This window comes from Calypte anna, chromosome 2, assembly GCF_003957555.1.
Source record: "Calypte anna isolate BGI_N300 chromosome 2, bCalAnn1_v1.p, whole genome shotgun sequence".
Classification (NCBI taxonomy): domain Eukaryota; kingdom Metazoa; phylum Chordata; class Aves; order Apodiformes; family Trochilidae; genus Calypte; species Calypte anna.
The window spans coordinates 60,242,592-60,261,765 of record NC_044245.1 but is presented as its reverse complement, the minus strand read 5'-3'; the positions used below and the strand labels follow the sequence as shown (position 1 = coordinate 60,261,765).

Below are 19,174 nucleotides of genomic sequence, written 5' to 3'. Positions count from 1 at the left end.
GACTTTGGCATCCCTTCAGTACCTTCACTCATGTTTTCACTTGCACCAATGTCAGGCATGCATGTGCACTGAAGTGTGCAGACACAGGTGGGACATTCTGAGTCCTTAACATGAAAAATTAAAGCACAACATTCACTCAAGCAAAGCACCCACACTGGAGTCAGAATCTGAAGGCAGCTACTGGAGGCTTTCATCTCCATGTAGCAGCAGAGTTCAGGAGAAAATTTGAAGAAACCAAAGGGCAGCTCAGAAACAGGTAGATTTATGAAGGAAAATACACAAAAAAAGAGCACCCTTTGCTGTTTGTTTATCTAAAACTTTACAGTGCACTGCACCTCCTGCAATGTTCCAGATAACATAGGTTACTGAAGGCTAAAAACTCAACACATCATTTTGTTGTTCTTAAAGTACTGTATTAGGTTTCCAACTAGCAGCTTTATAACTAAAAAAAAATTAAAATTTAGTAAATTTACAAATAACAAAGTACCTCATATCAACCAGTTATGTCTCAGTCCAATTCAGTGCATGAACAATAATCTCTTTTAAACAACTACTACATCTTTCTTTCCATCAGAGCCACTAAAGGTAAATAGGGAAGGGTCGACAGCTGCTTAACACAACAATGAAGTGGCATCAGGTTCAATCAAATAAGCTCTTTCATCTCCTTAGAAGCTCTGGCACAGTTTTGAAAGGTTTTGCCTTGGTCTCAAGTGACTGAATTACTCACCTTCCCCATCAGGGCCCATATTTTCATAGGAATCCCAGCGTATTAGTGGGTCTGAGCTATTGTAATCAACTATCACTCCATGGTCATTCTGAAGGTGGTCACATCCTAAAAAAAAAAACCAACAGCTACTGGAGACTAAAATTATCACAGCCACATTTGTAATGCTATACATGATATATATGGCCTTTTGGCAGAAGTTGGCTCCCCAAAATATATGCTAAAATGAAGACAAGTTAAATAAACCAGCTAAAAAAGGCCTAATTTATGTTTCAGGTATAAGAAGAGAATTTTATCTTGGGCTTCTTGTTTATGATGTAGCTCTAACAATGTGGATCAGCTCCTGAACACAACTAAGACAGATGATTAACCTAGCCCTATTGGAAGGCACATTAAAACAAACAGCTTTTCAGAATTAAACCAGAAGTATCTATAAAGAGATGGTACTAAAAGAATAAGGAATAAAGGAATACTTTGTGACAGATTATCATTCTAATACTAGAGCAACTTATCACTAAACATGAATAGGAAGAGATGGTAACTACCACTACGTGTCCCTCTCCGTTATCCCAAGGTGCCAACTAAGCTGTTTCATCCATTCTCCAACCTCCTGCAAGAACCTGCACTAAAAGACACCCTGACAAATATACCTGGAAATTTTCGTAGTAACCCATATTTCTGTGTTCTCAACAAGACATTAAGATATTATTCAGCTTTTAAATGTATACCATGAGGAATTTACATGTGGTCCAGTGATTCAAAAGCAAAGCACAGGCGTTAAGCATTCACAACCTTGGACTCAGCTTTGACACTGATACAAATCAAACTGGGCTTCTGCCTGTGCTCTTCTATCTAAATTAAAGAACAAAGATATCCTCAGTTATCAACTCATTAGCTGTGTCTAGAGAAAAAAGTCCTACTGTGAATTACCCTGAATCAGCAGTGCTATGCATACGCTGTGACTCTGAAAAAAGGAACAGTTAAAATTAGGAAGACAAGGATACTTTGGTTCTATACCTTTATGTGCAGGCAGAAAAAAGTCACCTGTAGAGAGTATCAGTTGCGATGTTTGTCACAAGGCAGATTTATGAAGTTCCTTACCTAAATATCTAAGTGCCTCATCTTCTTGGCAAATGCACTGTTTCTTAAAATACTGCATCACAGTCAGTTCATTTCTAGAATACTGTGTCCAGTTTCAAGCTGCACAATACAAGATACATAGGACTAAAGTGAAGCAAGTTCAGGGGAAGGCCACCAGGACTGAGGGTCAGGATGTGACTTGTGAGGAAAAGCCAATGTACTACAGCTTCTTCAGTCTAAGGATGAGATGTTCTGGGCAGGGGAGGGACCTCACAGCACCATGGAAGTGGGAGCAAGGCAGGAGCACAGCAAGGAACAGACATATATTGAATCTAGAGAGGTTTAGATTAAATATGAGGGAAAAATCTACTGTGAGGACAGTCAGACACTGAACATTGAGGTTAAGAGGTCTACATCTTCGAAGTTTAACAAAGCTCGGGGCAGCCTGGTGTGACCTAGCAAATGACCCAGCTTTTAGCTTACTAGAGATACCCTGCAGTTATTCTATGATTCTACAAAATTTTCAAACGTGTGAAAGTAATTTTGCAGAAATTTTAAATAAGTATTTCAAAGTAACTCTTCTACCCAGCCAGATAATGCCTTATATAACTACTGAACACAGATTTCCACTTTCTTAGACTCCTACTGACCACCAATGTAGGAGCCTGCTAAAAAAAAAACCGCCTATAATTTACCTTAATATTTTTTATTTCAGACACATCAGTTGGCCTATCTTCAAGCATTTACGATACATTAAATGTTTAGAAGAAATTGAAAAATTTATAAAACTATTTTTCTTATGTGGCTTCCCAACAGGCTGAGATCTTAAAAAAACAAAAGAAAACAAAACCAAAAATAACCCCAAATCAAACTCATCACTGAATGAGACTAGAAATGATTTAGTAGAATTTGGTTTTCATTCAGCCTCAGGCACCACAAAATAAGTAAGAACAGATCTATTAACAGAATTAAACTGCAATATAATGCATGATTTTAAGTTCTTCTTGTAGATTGTAATTATCTATGACCTTAGAAATATTACAACAGAATTCTGGAGACATACAGGATATACCCTAAAAGACAATTTCAGAGCAGAAGCATTTCCAACAAAACTATAACTGTATCACTTTATGCTAAACTGAACACAGTCCAAACTTCATCACTGCAAACATCCATGAAGTTATGAGATAAGCCACTGCTGTCTGGGCCAAGCTACCAATACTATGCATGCTTTATGCAGATATACAGACATTTTCTACTCGTTGTCAGAAGCCATTCTGGTATAGTTTTTAAACAAAATCTGATCATTCCCATGCTGATGTAAATGCAGAATCTTCATTACATTTTTCTAATTTAAACCAGTAACTTTATTACATATTTTAACAGTAAAGTTGAATTTCAAATCTTCTACAAGATAAATAGAATAAAAGTATGAAAAAATTTTTTAAAAAATACATATATTTCATCGTGGTTTGTTTTCAAACTATTTTTTCTTCTGTATACTCACCTTGAATTTTCTCTGGGGTTCCTGAAAAAACCAATTCCACTTTGCCATAGTCAGGGAAACGGTCATCTGAAAATGAAGGATGGTATTTCAGCAAGCTATCACCCAGGAAAGCAGTTCCAAGGCACTCAGAAATCAGGATTCTCTATGGCTATTAATACACAAATCCTCATCACTCTTCCCTTCTCACTTGCAGTTTAGTAATTTGCTTGTAGAAGAAGAGCCACATTCTTCGATACATATGCTCACCACAAAAGACCACGAAAGTGTCAGATGGAGGTTTGTTTACTTCTAAGAGTAGTCAAAAGCAGAAGATTCCTACAATTCCCAAGCCACCCTCTAGAGAGACATGGCTGACTTTGGCTTTTAAAGGAAAACACAACCAGGAAGAAACCAAAACTGTTCTCTGCATTGTCTAAACTGCAATACCTGACAACAAAATTTTTGTGTAGCTGGACATTGCCAGAAAATAGGTTTGATTTTCATTTGCTAGTAATGTAGGGTGAGGGATTTAGAATCCTGAACATGAACATAATAATAAAATTGAAGGAATAATTTAGAAAATACAAAGACTATCCCAACACATTTTAAAATGTATTTGAAAATCTTGCTTCCATTTTTGGGTATTATGAAGCACATTAAAAGAGCTCCACACTGACGCAGACTATGTCACAAAACCAGCATTAAACTTTGTGACTGTTTTTGTCAGCCTGAAAAGAGATTAGCTTAGCACATTTTATTTCCTGTAATAGTAACAGTCACAATTTTAAACAAATGTCTGTTTACAAAAATGAGAGGAGATTATAAGGACTAGGGATGAGTATGTGAATTATTTTGACAAGTTAACTCACGTGAAGAGCTTTTCTGCTCGTTAGGAGCTTACCTGTGTTATATGCTATGAGTTATCTAACACAAAGAAGTCTCCATTTCCCTAAAAATAGGGATGGAAAAAAACCCAACAATCCTTCTTTCTGAAAAGGATCTAAAGGTTATAACCACATGCACAGCCACATGTATGTAACCCTGCAAACGTATACATCCAACACACCACAAAAGATAAGTACCTTTGTTGGCATCATCCAAATCCTCTTTGCCAAACACAAGGCCATGTCCTTGAATGGCTCCAGTGTGAAACTGAAGGCGAAAAACCACATCACGAGTAGCTGAGCGGTACTTTTTGTGGTAACACTTCAGCTAGAAACAGAGAGAAAACATGTCAAGAAGTCATTTTTTACCAGCCTGAACAAACTTGTTCAGATTATGTGTATGCATACATAATGTGTGTATGCATTATTTGCTAAGTGAAGCCATTTACAGCAGGCACCTCTGACATCGTAACAAAGATGTTATGGATTATTCAACCACTTCAAATTACACCAGCCCAAGGCAAGATAGTTCTGGATGTGTAAAATTAATAATTACTATTTTCATCACTATCAGTCAAAAATCACTAGATTATGACTTATTCACATTTGTCAGTACAATATTGGAATGTGGACATGTATCTGTACTTCACTGTACCAAATGAATGTAAAACTGAATTATAGCACACCCACTTTAAAAAAAGATTAAGAATATGAAGAGTTTTAAAAACAAGCCTGCAAGCTAATGACACTTCTTTAAGGATTTTTAAAAACTTAATTTAGTAATGATAGGATCTTATGTTATGGTGGAAAATTTGCAGTAGTTTTGACACCCAGGCTAGAACAACACAGAATTTGGTGAAATTAACATCCAGTATGAATTTCAGCAGCTAATGCTGAACACAGTACTCTCTAATACCACCTTCCCTTAGACTACATCTATGGACATTTTACCCACTAATTATTTGAGTCAAGTGTAATACAAAGTCATTCAGCATTCTTGTAGTAACACATACAAAATCTGGTAATCTTAGTCACAGTACTGAAATTTTTTATTTTATGATCCTCATGATATCTGGATTTCATGATAAAGCTATGTTACTGGAATGCATTAAAAAGAAATACAAACCACCCTTTTTTAATGCAGGCTGAGAATAGTGTTCTAGATAGAAAACACTGAATAACTAAATAAACTTAATTAACACAAGACAGATGTAGGGGCTTAAGAGAGATGCACTGTAAATTTGGATTAAAACATAGTTATGAAATTCTTACTGCTATTTGAAAAATTTAACATAAGCTGTTGCTTTCTGCCCTTCAATATAGTAACCCCATAATGCCTTAAATTACAGAAGTTAATCAATGTTGACCATGGTACACAGGACAACTTCAAGCTGTATCAGAAAAAATTCTTTCCCATGTATTGAAAAATAATATATGACTCTACGCAAACTATAGCTTTATAAACCTTTATAAAGGTTGAGAGATTATCTACACAAACAAGCATATTTTATCTGGAAGTGAAGATCTGAGGTTGTTTGTTTCTTTTGTCTTTTAAAAGGGAATCCCCTATAGCACAATGATAATACCAGGTAAAATAGTATTTGCTTCTTATTTTAAACAGTGCTTTATACCCACTAAAATTAACAAAGTGTACAAACACCTACTTATTGAAGGGATCTATTTCCTTTTAGTCCAACACAATTACCGGTATAATTTCACTAGAACTATGGCAGTAAATCAGACCCTTAAATTACCAAAACATTAAGGTAGGAGAAACAGACTGCTTGAACAAATAAACATCCATTCTCCACTACACCCAGCAACCCTATGTAAAGGCAAAACACCACCATAAAGGATGAAAACCGCAGGTTTTCACAGAAGTGAAAAAAGGACAGAAGGGGGATTAAGAAAGCCACTGACAAGAGATATTAGAACTAATCTGCTCCAAAACATATAATGAGCCTGGAAGTAACTATGGTAAGTCTAGTTGATTATATTATGTGAGCAAAAAGAAGCTTGAAAATACTTAAGAGCTTTTTTAAGGTAATATACACTCCTCACACAATTTTGTATTAAAACATTAACTTCTTTAGTTGTTTAAATATTCACATTATTTTTACATATGGATGATACATAAGGACTTCTGGAGATGCAGAAGACTAATTACCCAAACCATTCGTTTTATCCTCCAACTTGTCAAGAGCTTTGGCTTTGCACAGTTGCTGGGTTTACTCAGAAAATTTTACTCTTACATAATCGTGTTTATGAAAATGCGGAACATGGGTCAGTTCAGAGAACTTTCACAGTTCCTGCTTCTTTCTACTTCCTAGTTCAAAGAAACAGCCTTAAATAATTTTAACTTAAGATATGCTAAGCCACTCACTGATATAGAATTGTAATTGTTTATAGAAATATGGCCCTCTTACTATGGCCTCCAGAGCATACCAGTTTGTAAAACCAGATTTAAAAACTGTTTCTCCATTTTTAATGGAAAGAAACAAAACTGCATGGGGAATAGAAAAAGAAGAAGGATAACAGAAAAAGACCATTTCAAAAGAAAAAAGACAAAGGAAGAGGAAAAAAAACCCAACCTGATATCAAGCTATAAGGTCCTACAATTCTCAAGGTAGTACACAAAATAATGAACCTACTAGCAATCAAGCAGGAATACTTTCTGGCAATACTTATCCCCACCATTCATTCCACATATTCTTTTGTCCTCTTCACAAACTGAAAGGCATGGCAACTATCTTTCCTTACTTTGTGCATAACTGTGTATGATAAGCAAGAGAGAAAGCAGGGATTGTGCTGTATTTCAACCACAGCTATGCTTTGCATGTGTACTACATTAACATTATTATTATTATTAAATTATCAGAGGGCTGGAGCATCTCTACTACCAAGACAGGATGAAGAGAGTTGGAGGTGTTCAGCCTGTAAAGAGAAGACTCCAGGAAGCTCTTACAGAAGCCTTTCAGTGCCAGAACAGGGCCTGCAGGAAAGCTGGGGAGGGACTTTTTACAAAGGTTTGTAGTGGTAGGATGAGGCAAAGAGTTTCAAACCAAACGTGGGTGGTAGATACAGATTCAGTAGTAGGAGGATATTCCTTACTGTGAGGGTGATGGAGACACTGGAACAGGTTGCCCAGAGAAGTTGTGAATGCCTCATCTCTGGAAGTTTTCAAGGCCTGATCATACGGGGTTTTGAGCAACCTGGCCTAGTGGGAAGTGTCCCCAACCATTCTATGATTCTATGGTAACTGGGTATTTTCTTACAGCATATAGATTTAGGATTGTGCACATTGCCTTACAAGACAAGGCTATTTTAATGCTGACTTACAAATACTCCACAAAGCAACTTTTATAAAGAAAACAGAAACACAGTCTAACTAAACTTCATGATGCTATCAAACAGGAATGCTAAGAGTAATTGTTTCGGCTCCTATAATCCTTCTGGTTTCAGTTTTATAGGAATTTTGATTCTGAAAAAAGTTAACTAACTAAATTAACATCTTTTTTTTAGCATGTCTCCAACTACTTGCTCTATTTTTTTCTATAGAAGAACACAAAACAGGTCAGAGATTGTAAACAGGACCAGATTTGCATTCCATACAATTAACTTACCATAATATCTCCCTTCAAAAGCTGGGCAGGGTCTATAGCAATGCAGATTCTGCTTTGATTTTCTGGCCCTAAGGTACTTAACAGGAGAGAAAAGAAAAATCAAATTTATTTTTTAAAGAAAAAAAAAACTATTACGTAATTCTGCAATTATAAGATGAAAATCTGGATTCAAATATGTAGGTAAAATTCTTATGACTTACTATATTCCAGATGTATAAATAGGTTGCATAGCTTGATACAATTTCAGAAAAGGTCGCCAAGCTGAAAAGAAGTCAACAGAAAAGATTGGTTTTGAATTACTTTCCTTTATCTGAGTAATACAACGAAAGCTTCATTCACATCCAGACTGAGCAAAGTGACACACAAGTAGCACAATGTTCACTGTTAAAATACCCTTCATTGCAAAACCGGCTTGGACAGATCCATTCTCCGCAACCTCCAAGAAGTGTTTTATTATATTTTATTAAAAAGTCACTTTTTTGTATCTTTAGACTAATTCTGAATTGGGGAGGAAGAGGTTTTAAAGAATTTCAGCAAGCAAAGAGAGAGGGAATACTTCGTTCCTTATTAAATATCTGTCTTCCTTCCTTTCTTCTCTCCTTCCTTCCTACTTTTTTTCAGCAGGAAAACAATATTATTAAGGGAAGAAAGAGAATGGCCAAAACAAAAAACAATACACACTGCAACACCCCCCAAAAAAAAATCATTTTCAAAATTAAACAGAACATTTGATCTACAGCTTTGTTTCAACACTAGTAAGTCCCTTAAATGTCTTACTAAAATAAATAATGTCTTGTCTTTGTTGAAATAGTTATAGCAAATAGCTGCAACAAATTCATGCTGATGACATTTCAGAAGACAGGTGCTATTTAACTCTCAGATGATAAAAATACAATTATATTCAATCCCTATGCTCTAGCTTAGTTTAGCATTTTCATTTTAAAGGTACTTACTACAGCCTTTAAAAAAGAAAATAGATCATATTTATGACTTTGTTTATTTTCTAAACAAGGTAGAAATGGCTGTGAACCTGACCAGGTTCTCAGCTCTTTTGCAGGGAATGGAATCACAACTGTTCAGAAACTAGGCAGGCATCATAGCATCAAATCTTCGTTTACCACAGGACACTAATTTTATTTCACCTGGTGTCATTTTTACTCTTAGGATATTTCTCTTCTGCTGTTTTTTTTTTTTTAATGAGAATATTTGGACTGATATTGAGGGGTATCAACTCTGCTTAGAGATTCATGCAGGCTTTCTGGAAAGCTCCAAAGTGGGACAAGACTTTGAGTCTACACTTGAATAGGAAAATTTAGGTAATTTACCTCCTCCAGCATCAAAGCTTGGGATGCCATGAAGCACAACATAGTGCAAGAAAAGAGGGGCTGTATTCATTTTCACAGATCCAGATAAAAGGCCACTTAAGAATTGTACATACCTAAAAATATAAGATTTATCAGAATTAAACAAGACCAGTAATGCAACCGTATCAGTGAAATTAATTCTTTACATGGGTAGTGAACTGCATTGTGACATTGTGATGAGTCCAAAGAATAATTTTCACAAAACAGCATGAAAAGACTTCAATTGGCCACTTTACTAAATCTATGCCTGTTGTACTGATATTGTCAATGTCTTCATTTTACCTATTCACATCACTAGTCTACATAAGAAAGGAACTAGCAGAGATAGTAAAGTCAATTATTTTGTTATAGATTCCTAGCTCTAACTGAATGTCTCAACTGGCTTTTGTAACAGTATGACACAGGTGCCACTCCATTTCCTATACTAGTGAACTTCATTAAAACACGAAGAAATACATCATTAAGGCCAATGGAGGGAAATAGATTTTAAATGTGAAGTGATCTCATTCAGCACAAAAGTGGGGAAAACTACTATAGCTATGTGAAAAATACTGTATTTCCACTACCTAATACCTGGTATAGTTACAAGCAAATTAGCAAGTACATTCAAGAGAATATCACTGCAGTGCCTGTTAAAAAAATTCATCCTATTGCCTTTAAATACTGAAGGGAAATTAGTGTCCTTTAAGTTTTCTACTGGCTTTAAGTCCCTTTTTCTTCCACGCCCATAACATGGCCTTCATTTAACTTCACTCTCAGGAATGTAAAAAGAAAGAAAATAACCTCATTTTCCCCCTTTACACACAAACCTCATTAACCAATCCCTTACTGCATGCTCCTGGGAACATCACAACTAGAGATATCCTGCAACATCAGCATTACTACCCCAGAACAAGGTGGTTTAAAATAGTTTTCATTTTGTAGATAACAAGCAAAGCACACTTTATTTTAAAACGTTAAGGAAAGGCAAATTCGCTGTTTAGGTTTCCTCCTTCAGTCTTTCTGAAAATCATAGAATCATAGAATCATAGAATAGGCTGGGTTGGAAGGGACCTCAGAGATCATCGAGTCCAACCCTTGATCAACTACCGCCACAGTCACTAGACTATGGCACTGAGTGCCATATCGAGTCGCTTTTTAAATGTCTCCAGGGACGAAGAGTCCACCACCTCCCCAGGCAGCCCGTTCCAATGTCTGATCACCCTTTCCGTGAAAAAATTCTTTCTAATATCCAATCTGAACTTCCCCCGGCACAATTTAAGACCATGCCCTCTTGTCTTACTGAGAGTTGCCTGGGAAAAGAGACCAACCCCCGCCTGGCTCCATCCTCCTTTCAGGGAGTTGTAGAGAGTGATGAGGTCTCCTCTGAGCCTGCTCTTCTCCAGGCTGAACAGCCCCAGCTCCCTCAGCCTCTCCTCATAGGATCTGTGTTCGAGTCCCTTCACCAGCTTGGTTGCCCTCCTTTGGACCTGTTCGAGGACCTCAATATCCTTCCTGAACTGAGGGGCCCAGAACTGAACACAGTACTCAAGGTGTGGCCTTACCAGGGCTGAGTATAGGGGCAGAATCACCTCCTTGGACCTGCTGGTGACGCTGTTTCTGATACATGCCAGGATGCCATTGGCCTTCTTGGCCACCTGGGCACACTGCTGGCTCATGTTCATAAATATTTGGTACATCTAAAGCACAAATTTCCAAACAGTCACACCTACGTGACAAAAAAGTGTGGTAAAACATTTTGTCAGTGACCTCTCAGTCTGACCATTATTTCTCTACCACTACATGGTTTTAAGTATTACGAAAAAAAAAAGACTGAATTTTCAAATACCTTTCTCAAGGCAGTGCATTTGAGGGGCTTATTTTTGAGAAACGTGTTCAAAGATTAATCCTTAAGGTTTATGAGAAATTTTTCAATATGAAGGGTCTGTATCTGCACTTGACATTCAGGAAAAACTTCAGCTGCTTACCTGAGTCCAAGCATTCATTTTAACAACTGCCAGAATGGATTCAGAATGGGAGAGCTGGTCTATAGTTTTTTGCCTCTGCTAGAGCATCTGACTGGCAATGAGGAAAAGCTAATTGATGCTTTCAGGACCAATGTACTTAATGGCCACTATTTATTTTTCTGGACAAAACTTAAAGAAGGAAAAGTTTTAAAATACCAATAATGGCTGTATTTTCAAATGTTACCATTTTGATGTTCATTTAAATTATACCTGCTTATATATCAATTGGATTTTAACAAGGACACTGCTAATAATTACCCAGGAATGGTTCCAGAGGAAAGCACATTAACAGAGAGTTATTTAGGTGATTAACTGTTAATAATGGGATCGAGAAACTATTAAACATTTCCTACATATACTACAGAGCTGGTTTTCCTTTCTCTGCAATAGGATGAATAGCCACTACCAGACCAGGCAAAGGTAAGCAAAACCAGGTTCAGGAAGAGAATGGTTATGACAAATTGTTTGGAGAACTTCCAGTGTTCTCATGGGGAAGTGACACTTCCAAGTACCTGTGTGCCCATGTGTCTGCAAGAAGGTAAGGGCAGCTCAACTTAAGTAGTGCTGAGCAAAGACTCTTTCACTCAGACAGGAGGCGAAGTGAGTTCCTCTGAGACTCCCTCCCCTCTGCCTCACAGAGGAATTATGCAAGTGTCCTTTGAAAGAGTAGAAAATCTAGGTATCACCATTGACACCACACACCATCTCTATGGCTTGCATACAGATAACCTAAGTTGGTAGCTACTGAAGTTTCCCGTCAATATAGTTGGAAAAAATGGTCCACAGTTCACATAGGCTGCTGTGAGGGTCTCTTACGCCTCCAGCATAAGGCTTCTGGGTGGGAAGATTAAGAACATGGATTTCCTTTTGCTCCTATGGTTCAGACTTCTCTATCCAGTAGGCATCGACCTGAAATCCTTACTATTAAAATGCAATACACATACATACAGGCATAGAGTTGGAAGGAAAAATACAAGAAAAAAAAAAAAAAAAAGAAAAAAAGATGTCAATAAACTAGTTATGAGTTTATTTCAGGTCTAATGTAATGCTGTGTTACTATTTTTAAAGTGAAAAAGTGCTGTGTGGGTCACCAAATGGGTTCAAGAAGTAACAAAAAAGTTTATTTAGAGATTAGCAGAACCAAATGCTTTATGCTCTTTGTTACTACTTACTTTTCTAGTTTTATTACTAGTAAAGCCTTATCCTTTGAACAGTGTATAAAAAACCTACTGAATAGACACTGATTAACCAAACAGTAATTACTAAATCAAATCCAGTTAATATTTAGGTTTCTAAAAGAAGATTCAGCTATGTCACAATTACTTGTCTGACAGATACCAACTTCTTTTGATGCTGAATTTGTCATTACCTTGTGTCAAAGTGATATAAATAATGAACCCTAGAACTATTCACTTTCTAAACTGCTTATTTTGAGTCCAAGCTCAACTATGCTCACGCAGACAGAGTGAAAAGGTAAGACATATAGATAGAATGGATAATGCACATTTTGATAAACATTTCCTAGCACAGACATGGGGCAGATGCATAAGCTGTAGATCCTCCAGATAAACGTAGTAAGACCTTTATTGCACAATAACCAACACACATTTCATACACATCATTTATGCCACAGAAAAAATAAGTTTATTATTACCTTGGAACAATTAAAATTTGATTGTGCCATTGTTTTTTGTCAACAAACAGTGCAGTAAGAACATGTATAGATAACTGTGTGGTAAAAAAAGTTGATGTCAAGTTCTGAGAGCTGAGAAATGATTGGAAGATCTTGTGGAAATAGCCTTAACATAACATTATTATTGGTATGAATTAGAAATAAATTAAATACCTTCTCTGGGATGGCTGTATTAAAGCTGAAACTTTATCATCAAAGAATTTCTTCATAGCAAATCTGTCTAGAGCCTGATCAGCACTGTAAAAAGAGAGACACGAATATCATGTTATTGCAGTTCAGGAACATCTTGGAAATTTAGCAGGTTACTGCTTGAAATATGCTAAAATACTTGGAAAGGAAAAGAAGGGCAGGGCAGGGGATTCCATGATTCTGTGTTGATTCTGTTGTACCTATAAAAAGCAATGTGTCTCAACAGATGTGGCTGACAGTGCTGATTAAGATTAGGACATAAAAAGGCAGAAGGTTCAAAATAATTGTTCTCTGGAATCAAATTTTAAATTTCACACGTAGTTCAACCTAAAGGAGTTCCAAAGAAAAAAAATATGCAAATTATACGTATGCATACCAAATTAAACCTGGAATTTATACAATTTTTCAAAAGTTAATCAGAAATTACAAGCTGCCTTGATGGGATACTGGATCCGGCTTTCAAGTCATGCCTTCATTGACATTCTTTTCCCCTTTTTAAAAATGGGAATTCTGTTTCCCCTTTTCCAGTCAGCAAGAATTTCACCAGACTGTCATGACTTCTCAAATATGATTCATAGTGGCATGGTTCCATCAGAACCTGCAGGTGAATCTCATCATGGCCCATGGACTCATGCACCTTAAGGTACCTTGGATGTAATCAGAAACCTATTGTTTGAACTGACTGCAAGATAAAGTCTAGATTGTTTCTTAAACTGCATTCTGCACTTTGATAAATGTCCAGGAATTAGCTATTCAATATTGATTCAAGATTCTAACAACTGTTTTCCTTAAGTACTACAGGATTCGTTTCTCACTGATGAAAAGAGGCACCATGATGGCTGTGGCAAATAGATGGGTTTAATAGAAAAAACACAGTCTCATTATAAAAAAATGGCTTCTTGAACATTTTTTCATTCCTCTCAAAAGACCATTTTGAGATTTTTCCTGATGACACATTGAATGTCTCAGATTAAAAGGGACCTTAAGGCATCTCCTAGTCCAACTTCCTGCTGAAAGCAACTCTTTCATGAAAGCAGGCTGCTTTAGAGAAATTCTCCAAGGCTCTTGGAGAAGAAAACCTGACAAACCTTAACTGACAAAGAAAGAGCTGACCGACAGCACTATAATTAAAAGACATCTTTTTGCAATGTTTCCTGAATTATAACAAACACATGCTGTGCATTATTTGTAACTTACCTTGCAGAAACATTGGTGAAGTGCATATATGATGATGTGACTACACCTATCCTTCCTTTTCCTCCCTGTATTAGGAAAAAGGGAATGATAAATTGTTTACTACATTATTTGGCATTATTTTATTTAAGACCCATACTAAACAAAAACTGAAGATGGGAGATTCAGAGACTCCTTTTTATCATGCATCTCCTGTGTTTTTGGAAAGGTGGCAATGATGGGCAGCAGACTGTCTGTCTACGCAAACTATCTGACAAGTGACATAAAAACCACTAGATGGGATTTCTATGTACATGCCTGGCAAGCCCAACTGATTCAGAGATGATTTAAAAAAACAATAATCTTCATCAGTAGTAGAAACAATGTATCAACTGTTTTAATTTTATATTACTTTTCCTGTGATCATGCAAGACAAGTCTAGATAATGTTGAAATTTCTGGTGTCAAATGCTATAATGTACCTATTTTGAAAAGCATACCAGTTTCAGCAGGAGCTGGCATTTTTACCTCCCCAGCACCACAGAGTTATAATAGCTACTATTTATTTTGCTACAGATAGTTTTAAAAATGTTTCAAAATCTTATTTAATAACTGACATGACATACATGCAATACTATTTACCAAGCAGTAATTCACACAGATTTCAAAACAATTTAATTTCTCAGCTGATAAAAGTAGCTGCATCTATCTCCGTGTCTGCAAACTTTAAAGTCATTAGTAAAGGCATTAATCAACAACACACATTACCAATTTTTATATAAAATACCTAGGTCCTTCTCTCAGATGCAACATTGCAACTAGTAAGAATTCAATGGTGTTGCAAACGCTCATGGCATTCTGCATGCAAGCAATTCCAGAGTAGGGACTATATAATCTGACTTGAAGAAAAGTTTTAGTCCTATCATCCCCCCATCTGTTTCCACTAACATCTGCCAGTAATACAGAGACAGATTTGCCTCAAGTGTCAGCAGCAGAGCTACCATCTCAGATCTGAATGACTTTTTTCCTGTATTTTATCTTGATTTACCTTCATTGTGAGCAAGCAAGTAGGAGAAACACTGCCCTTTTTTGCTGTAGGGCATTGCAATGAAGCTGGCAGCTACAACCTGTCAGAAGTACCCAGGAAGTACTTAATGCTCTCATTTCCTACAACTACATGAAAAGGGATGATATCTGATATGTTGCCAGAAACCTCAAGCTTCTACTATGTTCACAGCAGTAATATTGACCGTTGAAGGAAGTTAATAAACATCACTGAATGCTATACCCAGAGCAGAGGTTAGAAACCTAGTTATCATAAAAAGCAATACTTAACAGGCATGAAAGGTCAGTGGATTTAAGCTTACTTAAATAAACCAAAGATCTGGCACACTGTTTCCAACATCAGAAGCAGATTAAACTTTTTAAAAAATGTTTTTAATTAGTAAGAATAAAGTACAAGGTTTTTTGAAAATCAATACAAATTGACAGGGGATGTGGATACACAAAATTCTTACTCTGCAATGGATCACCACCACATGTTGAGGATCACTGTTCAGCCACGACTCCATAGCCTTGCAGATGGTGCACACTTTATTGAGTGGTGGAGCATGGAGATCAGGCCACCCCACATCCATAACCTGCAATTACACAAGTTGAACATTCACAAATTAGTAAATACAACCAAACCTCTTCATAGAATTGTTTTGGATGGAAAAGACCTTTCAGGTCATCAAGTCCAACCAACATTAAGTTACCACTGCCAGTTCCACCACTAAACCATGTCTCTCAGCATCACATCTACGCATCTCTTAAATAACTCCAGGGATGGTGACACCACCACTGCTCTGTGCAGTCTTTTCCAGTACCTGACTACTCTTTTGATAAAGAGTTTTTCCTACTATCTAATTAAAACCTCCCCTAGCATAACCTAAGGCCATTCCCTCTTGTTGTATTGATTATTACTCAGGAGAAGAGACCCAACCCCCATCTTGCTACAGCCTCCTTTTAGGTAGTTGTAGATAGCAGTAAGGTCTCCCCCAGCAGCCTCCCTTTTCATCACACTAAACAACCCCAGTTCCCTTAGATACTCATCATAAGGCTCCTACCTTAAGACCCTTCACCAGCTTTGTTGCCCTTCTCTGGACATGCTCCAGCACCTCAGTGTCATTCTTGCAGTGAGGGGCCCAAAACTGAACACAGCATTAGAGGTGCAGCCTCAGCAGTGCTGAGTACTTGGGGACAACCACTTCCCTAGTCCTCCTGGCCACACTATTTCTGATACACACCAGGATGCTGTTAGTCTTCCTGGACAACTGGGCACACCACTGGCTCATTACCAGCTGGCTATGTCACACTGAAGAATTAATCAAGGCAGGCACAGATCATGTGTGGCATTTCTGAACACAAGGGACACCTGGACCCTCGTATTACATGCTAAAATGTAGCCTCAAATAAGCAGGATGGTGAAGAGCTTCCACATTTTTTCCAGCCCCAGATAAACATGTCATTTGAATGCCATGATGTAATTAAAATACACTCACAGGAGAATGGGATTTGCTTAGGTTCTTAGGATACTATTACTTTTATAAAAACAAACAGACAACTCCCTGCAAAACCACCAGTAACTCACAAATTACAGTATTTCTTAATATCTTGATTTCTTAAAGAATTTTCTATTAGAAATTCAGGCGTTTTGTAACAGTAAAACATTTAGAAGGTAAAAATTCGAACAAAGGATGTTAACCAGCCTGGCCCAGTACTATGTGACTGGTTTTATTTAATTATTTAATTTATTTAATATTTATTTATGTTTAATATTTATTTAATTATTTAATTTAAGTTAATTTACAACAAATAAATACAACAATTGATGAGGAGGAACTAAATACAGATATCAATAGCTCTCTTCCTTATCTCTCTATTGTGCAGAGAGGCAACTATGAAAAGAAAATACAGAAGGAAAATCTGTTATCTGAACAGAGCTCACTAGCTTCAGCTCTTTGTACATTACAGTACATTGTACATCACAGTATATAACCCCCAGTAACCAGTAATTGCACAAAGAAAGTGTGCTTGAAGTAAAATCACTCAGTACAAATTTTTCAGTAGTCACAATGGCCTTCAGGTCCCATGTGCAAAGTCTAACAGGAATGGCTATGTAAAGCACAGATCTAACAGACATGAAAAAGAACTTGGGAAAAAATAAAAAGGGATACATGTGAAGCTTTTTATCATCTCTCAAAAGTTTTTCTCTTACTCCATACATCACTGCCAGCATAGCTTCAGGGTTTACCAGGCCCCTTTATTTGTATTAGACAGTAGGAAGATAGGTATGTTAGGGGAAAAAAGCAATACCTTTAGATTAAGCTTGGTAAGGTCGTATCTCTTTTCAGAGAGGTTTAACACCTGTTCAGAAAGAAAGAAAAAAATATCAACCTTCAAGACTTCATAGTTTATGTAGTAAGTAGCTGTATTTGAAACACATTATAAGCACAAGAAACTACAGTTGGTAAGGCCTCAGGTTTGGTTACTGTTCTAATAAACTAGACATCTGAAGTCTGATAGCACTAGCACTTTTTTTTTTTAGGTATTCAGTTATAATACAAGGGAACTAAAGATGAAAACAAATCCACATTTTGAAAAAAGACAATTAAGTTTCTGCTACATTTTATTTATTTCACATCGTTTTACTTTAGTCAGAGATATACTGAGAGACCTGGGAACCATGCAATATAACTGCAAAATGTAAGAATTAAGGAGGAAAAGTCTGTGAGGGTGGCACAGTCTTAAACATTTGAATTTGAGTGCCTTGCAAGAAAACAGTCTGTCAAAACTTCAAAGGGAAAAGATGGAATAGCCATTTAACTAAGCTTATGAAATCTTCCAACTCTTCTGCTAACCCTTTTGACAGCAAGCTTTAATTTAATAACACATAACAAACTCTTAATAAGGAACAGATAAAGAGACAGTCTGCTAAAATAACAATAAAAATAAAGCAGTGTATACAAGTATATCTGACTCTTTCACTGGGAAGTGCTTTAAATCAATATCAATACATTTTTTTAAAAAACAGAAATGGCACCTAAAAATTCATATGTGCCCTGTCTGTTTTATTTTCAATCAGGAACATCCATCAATATTTGCAACTGAGAGTACAGTTATGTTTCCAGAAATGCCAGCTTTAATTTAACAGGAGCGAAACCAGAAGTGCTTTATACAAATTACTGACAAAAATTTCTGTAATTTTCTATCTGCCTTAATATTTGTAGAACAACTTAGTGGAAAGGTGTATTTCTCAGTACAGAATTCTTAAAAGTAGCTATAAAACTATGTTAAGAGATCAACTACCTAAAATTTTCAACAGAAAAAAGTGCTTCCTGTTGAGAATTCTTTTTAAAAAATTAATCTTTCTTGTATTTATATGTAAGATCAGTTAAAAATCTCTGTGTATCAGGATACAGCCCTATTCATGATGGGTATTAGTCACTGCTGGATCAGATGCCAAACTCAAAAATGCTGTTGTATCAAAGTCCCTGTCAAACTATGGAGATTAAACTGGATACTCCAGAAATCCTATCAGTGCAGAACAGAGACCTCAAGCTACAGGAACCAACATTTCACTTACAATAACAAAACCAGGAACATTAACTGCATCCCTTTTGGCCCCTTTTTTGCATACTCTAGCTCTACTTAATTGTGTTTTGGTATAAGAAAGAGAAACATTAGCCTTTAATTATATGAAACTCCAATAGTTTTGCTCTAAATTTCAGGACATCATCTAAAGAATAAAAATTAAATTAAGATAAAACAAGGGGGGGAAAAAAACTTCTCTTCATTATACACAGCAGAGAGAAAACATCACTCTCCTACTTCCCATATGATTTAATCCTCAACTGGGAAGTAACATGCAACATTAAGAAAATACTAATTATCTTACTCTGCTGTCTGCTC

General features: G+C 36.5%; 1 protein-coding gene across 10 annotated transcripts in view; it reads right to left on the bottom strand.

The window, feature by feature from the left end:
- TNS3 (tensin 3) overlaps positions 1-19,174 on the bottom strand; it is a 177,400-nt gene that overhangs the window by 75,460 nt on the left and 82,766 nt on the right. For all 10 annotated transcript variants that reach the window (XM_030445319.1, XM_030445318.1, XM_030445326.1 and 7 more), the window contains 10 exons: positions 17,579-17,629; positions 15,739-15,861; positions 14,247-14,311; positions 13,014-13,097; positions 9,123-9,235; positions 7,998-8,058; positions 7,798-7,873; positions 4,373-4,502; positions 3,312-3,377; positions 728-832 (listed from right to left, as the gene is read on the bottom strand). In XM_030445319.1, coding sequence (XP_030301179.1) covers positions 728-832; positions 3,312-3,377; positions 4,373-4,502; positions 7,798-7,873; positions 7,998-8,058; positions 9,123-9,235; positions 13,014-13,097; positions 14,247-14,311; positions 15,739-15,861; positions 17,579-17,629 — 874 coding nt within the window. The remainder of the gene's footprint in view (positions 1-727; positions 833-3,311; positions 3,378-4,372; positions 4,503-7,797; positions 7,874-7,997; positions 8,059-9,122; positions 9,236-13,013; positions 13,098-14,246; positions 14,312-15,738; positions 15,862-17,578; positions 17,630-19,174) is intronic.